At 44.1% G+C, this 4,962-nt stretch overlaps 1 protein-coding gene across 2 annotated transcripts in view; it reads right to left on the bottom strand.

Moving 5' to 3' along the window:
* samd4a (sterile alpha motif domain containing 4A) overlaps nucleotides 1-4,304 on the bottom strand; it is a 48,788-nt gene extending 44,484 nt beyond the window's left edge. For both annotated transcript variants that reach the window (XM_079291371.1, XM_079291372.1), the window contains exons 1-2: nucleotides 4,166-4,304; nucleotides 2,142-2,796 (exon numbers count right to left, since the gene is read on the bottom strand). In XM_079291371.1, coding sequence (XP_079147497.1) covers nucleotides 2,142-2,337 — 196 coding nt within the window. In that variant the 5' untranslated portion in view covers nucleotides 2,338-2,796; nucleotides 4,166-4,304. The remainder of the gene's footprint in view (nucleotides 1-2,141; nucleotides 2,797-4,165) is intronic.
* Nucleotides 4,305-4,962: the final 658 nt, after the last annotated feature.

The following is a 4,962-nucleotide window of genomic DNA, read 5'->3' as shown; positions in this document are numbered from 1 at the left end:
TATCGATGACTGAAGGGATGATCGTAGATAGTTTAGTTGATTTGAACTAAATAGCTTTCATGACCTACGACATCATCTCTAGAATCTGTGCCCTAGTTAGAGAGGATTCTGGTTTAGAAATGTATATAACATGCTAACAGAGCGGTAACACACGCAAAGAAATAGTCTGCTTTTATGCTCCTTGTACAGCTGTGGGAACAAATAACTTCAAACTGGAAGACACTTTATAATAAATACAAGATCAGGCCAACACATGAGCACTGAAACACCACAACATACCGGAGGGGTAACGTAACCAGACAACCTTCTCCAGCAGCGTGTGTCAGGCCCACTGACTCCATCTCATTTCGCTGAATCAGCGGACGGGAAGCGACCACAAGCTGACACAGGTGGGAGAAACCTCAAAGGGGCGTGGCCCACAAATCTAATCTGGGAGGTACGGGAGGAGGAGAAGTCCATTAAAAGCTAAAGATGCTAATGCTAAAGAAGGATTCCACTGGACAGGGCTTGTGGCGCTGAATATTTGCAGCAGACTTGGACTGAAGTTACTCAAGTCATGCGCACACAGATATTGAGTGCACGATGAACGTATTTCTGCTGGGGGGGTTCTACTATTACCATGCTAATCCGATGCTAGCTTGGTTGACTTGTGTGTATTAAGAACATTTAAATGAGTTCATTCAGAGGCACAAAGTCTCGACAGTGTATTTCTCGGTGATGTAATCAGGTCGTTATGTTTGGTGAAATCTTTCAGACTTCTTCAGTCCAATGTTGAAAGTAAAAAATAATAAATGAGTAAATAACACGAGCCCTAATGCTGAACGAGACTCCGTGTTTACGCTGTTTGTTTGGGAATACTGTGTCTTCAGCAAACATGATCTGTTGTAACTACAAGTTAGGTATGAACTGTTAGAAACTTGCAGCAAAAAGAAGCACCGGCTATTCACAGGCTACACGTGAAAGTGTTCAACTCACAGTGCATTTCTTTATGTTTTACTCAAACAACCACAGCGAGCCTCTTCCACCCACAGGCCCTCGACCATAAACCAGTCAGAGTCTTTAATATTCACACAGAATAGAAGAGTGAGTTATGACTCCAGCATCACCACGAAGACCACAGGACACTGCGATGCACCATATTCTGAAGAGGAGAGATACGAGTCGTCTTCAACGCGCTTTGATCTCCGACAGCACGAAGCCGTCTTCGGGAGGAAGCTCCGTGCAGCACGCTTTGACGTCTCCGAGCCCGGCCTGCACTAACTGCAGCCACGGCCCCCGATTGTAAAGCCTGTTGGAAACTCTGTGTAATGAGTGTGAGTGTCAGAGGGCCATTATGTCACCGCGCTGCTGTGAGCCAGCAGATGTATCGCTGCGTGCAGATGTTGCCATAGGTACACACGGACGCAGCAGCTTCTCACCTATTTTTCATGAGCCCGGTTTGTTGCCAGGGTTTTTGTTTCCATAGCCACGCTGCAGTCTGATGCAACAAATCCCAGCCAGCCAGCCAGAACCCCCCCCCCGGGCACGATACCAACACAGAGAGAAAGCCAGCGCTATAGGCTGGCACCGACCGACTGACTGTCCGACTGAGCTCACACTGTGCACAACCCACTGATGCAGTTTCCTACCATCAGTGATTCAGCTTTGTAGTACTCTTGGTGGATCTGCAGGAATGTTTGGGACAGGAAACGTCTTCCAATACTTGCGTGGAGCCTGTCTGTCTGTGTGTGTGTGTGTGTGTGTGTGTGTGTGTTTTCCAGGGTCATGGACTGCAGCCCTTTGGGAAAACATGCCCTTGAAAGCTCTCTGAATTTTTAAACGCGTGGGCAAAAGATTTTTGAATGTGACTACTGTGTCTCTCTCTCCCATCAGAAAACAGAACGCCACCTGAAGCAGCATTAATGTGACAGTAACTTATCATAAAAAGTACTGCAGTGTAGAAGAAGTATTGCTTTATTCTTGACTGTGCCATCTCAAATGTCTTAAAATGAATTTAAAGAGCTAGAAAATGAACAGTTTATTTGCTAATATGAGGTGAAAATGGATTATTTCATTGGTTTGTTCCCCTTTAAATAACACCAACACAAGGAGGAAGATGTGGTAGCAGGTTAAAAAGGTGTCCGAGCAGCTGGAGGTCCTACCTGGGTTGTTGGCCTCTCCCTCCAGGACCTGCAGCTCGGTGCACTCGGCGAGGGAGTGCTCCAGACAGAGCTGCAGGAAGCGGGCCTGGGTCCGGCTCACCCTCTTCAGCAGCGACAGCAGAGCCACCGTCTGCTCGCACTCGTTCCACCCCTTGAACCAGCTGGCTAACACGCCCACCTGATCGCGAAACATCATGGTCTGCGAGGCCACCGGACTGTGGCGGTGGAGTGAAAAAAGATGGAGGATGGGTGGTCTTCTCAGCTGATTGTTGACGTTTCTACAGGTGTCAGCAGGTGAGCTTCAGCTGGAGCACCGGGACGCCATTCTTAGCCTTGTTAGCGGCTGGGATAGCAGTCACTTTCAGAACTTCTGGACCCAAAAATAGTTTCGGCCGTAGCTGGTGCTGGATATATTCCTGCAGGAGGTGGTTTTCTGCAACGTCTTCTCCTGTGTGTGTGTGTGTGCGTGCGCGTAAAGGCTCTCCTCTAGCTTGGCATTAGGTGATACGAGCTGCTCTCGGCTGCTTAGTCGCTCCCAGAAGGGTTTGATATCCGATGAGTCAGCTTTCTTCCAGCACACGCTGTGTCACATCAGCCTCACTGGCATTTTTTTTTCTTCTTCTTCTTCTTCTTGTTCAGGGAATCCCTCTTAAGCCTGTATGGAGGACGTTAGAAGTTAAGCAGAGGATGAAAACCATATTCATAAAACAGACAATGGTGGCTCTTTGTACACACATGCAATGACTTCTACAGAGGAAACAAAAAGGCAGTTCTATAGAAATGCGACAGTGGGCCTTGTTGGTTCAGCTCTGCAGACTTTGTGCTGCTGCAATGTGAAGAAGGAGAAGAAGAAGAAGAAACTCCTACAAGCATTTATAGGTCGCCTCCTCGCCATCGCACAGGCTTGTGGCATTCACCGCCGAGACAAAAATAAATAATATTCGTTTTGGTATCCACCCATTCCTAAAAATACAGCTGTCGGTGCTACTGGAATTTTCCAAAAGGAAGGAGGCCGGTGTTATAGCGACCATTGGCCGGCGTGTGTGCAGCTGAAGAGACGTTTAATGACAGGTTGACTCGCATACAGCTGAGTTTCTGTGGTGGTGAGTTCAGACCAGAGAAGAGAGAGAGAAGAGAGAGAGAAGAGAGAGAGAGGAGCACACGAGCGTCAGCCGACGTCTAAAACTGTCACTTTGCTTCATCAGCACACACAGAATGACCGTTGGCTGATATGTGTGTGTGTGCGCGTATATATGTGTGTATGAGTACGTATGATAGTGTGTATGAGTATGTATGATAGAGTTTGTGTGTGTGTATGATAGTGTGTGTGTGTATGAGTATGTATGATAGTGTGTATGTATGTAGTATAGTGTGTATATGATAGTGTGTGTATGTATGATAGAGTGTGTGTGTATGATAGTGTGTGTGTGTGTATGAGTATGTATGATAGTGTGTATGTATGTAGTATAGTGTGTATATGATAGAGTGTGTGTATGTATGATAGAGTGTGTGTGTGTATGTATGTATGTGTGTGTATGTATGATAGAGTGTGTGTGTGTGTATGTATGTATGTATGCGTGTGTATGATAGTGTGTGTGTATGTATGATAGAGTGTGTGTGTGGGTGTATGATATAGTGTGTGCGTGTATATGATATAGTGTGTGAGTATGTATGAGCGTGTGTGTATGAGATTGTGCGTGTGTCCCCCTTCTTTTTTGGATCTGGAACCTTCCCGTGAAAGAACCGTGTAACTTCGACTTAAGTTAGCAAAGACTAGCTTTACGAATGTCCGCGAACCTTCGCACCGCTAACTCATTGTTTGAGTGTATGTGTGTATGTGTGTATCTCTTCACGTGCAGTCGGGTGCTATAGCACAGCTATGCGAAGAGTTTTATTTCTTTCTTGGATGAACACTAAAGCCGAAAAGAAGAGTGAACGAAACAACGGAGTATTTTCTTAAACTTCGGTTGGAGTGTTTGAATTGTCGGTGAAACGGTTTTAACGGAGCTTTTAACGGTTCTTACCTCGTGGATCAGTTCGCATCGTTGGTGTTTGTCTCGAGGACCGACGACGGGCTCAGCTTATCTTTGACTTTGTTTTATTCTTATTTTATTATTTGCCATCTTAACTAACTTTTCCTCCGTCTCTCCACCCAGCAGACGGGCTGCTCGTTCTGCTCTGGCTCTAGAAAAGCACCACACGGTCAAGATAGGACGGAAGCTCTGCGTGACTTCCGGTTTGAGCTTTCAAAGTAAAGTACTGCAGTGCGGCGAGGCAAAAATGTCAACAAAAAATTTCGCTGAATCAGAATCAGAATCAGCTTTATTGGCCATGTCTGTGTACGCAATATAAATACATATAAAAACATTAAAGACAACAAAGTAGATCAGAGAAGCTAAGCATAAACATTCAACAACTATGTACAATATAAATATATAAATATATATCGAAGAATATATATGAACATAAAGAACAACAACAATGACCGTGGACAATGTATTTGAGATATTAGTGCAGAACCAATCAGAATCAGAGCCATTTTATTGCCAAAATACGTTGCACCTACAAGGAATTTGACTTCGTGAATGGTGCATAACAATAAACAATGAACACAGTGCAATAATCGAGACATAATTTAAAAATAGAAACATATTTCAATTTACAATAAAATATGGCAGACATATAGAATTTGATTATGATTAGTATGAAGTAAAGATACAATTATATAATATATAAGATAATATATTATTAACATATAATTATATAAATATAAGCAGGTTAATTAATAGTAAAAAATATAAACAGGTTAACAGTTATGGTC

This window comes from Melanostigma gelatinosum (assembly GCF_949748355.1).
Source record: "Melanostigma gelatinosum genome assembly, chromosome: 2".
Lineage (NCBI taxonomy): Eukaryota > Metazoa > Chordata > Actinopteri > Perciformes > Zoarcidae > Melanostigma > Melanostigma gelatinosum.
The sequence above is the reverse complement of the archived record's forward strand: the minus strand, read 5'-3'. Positions and strand labels throughout refer to the sequence as shown.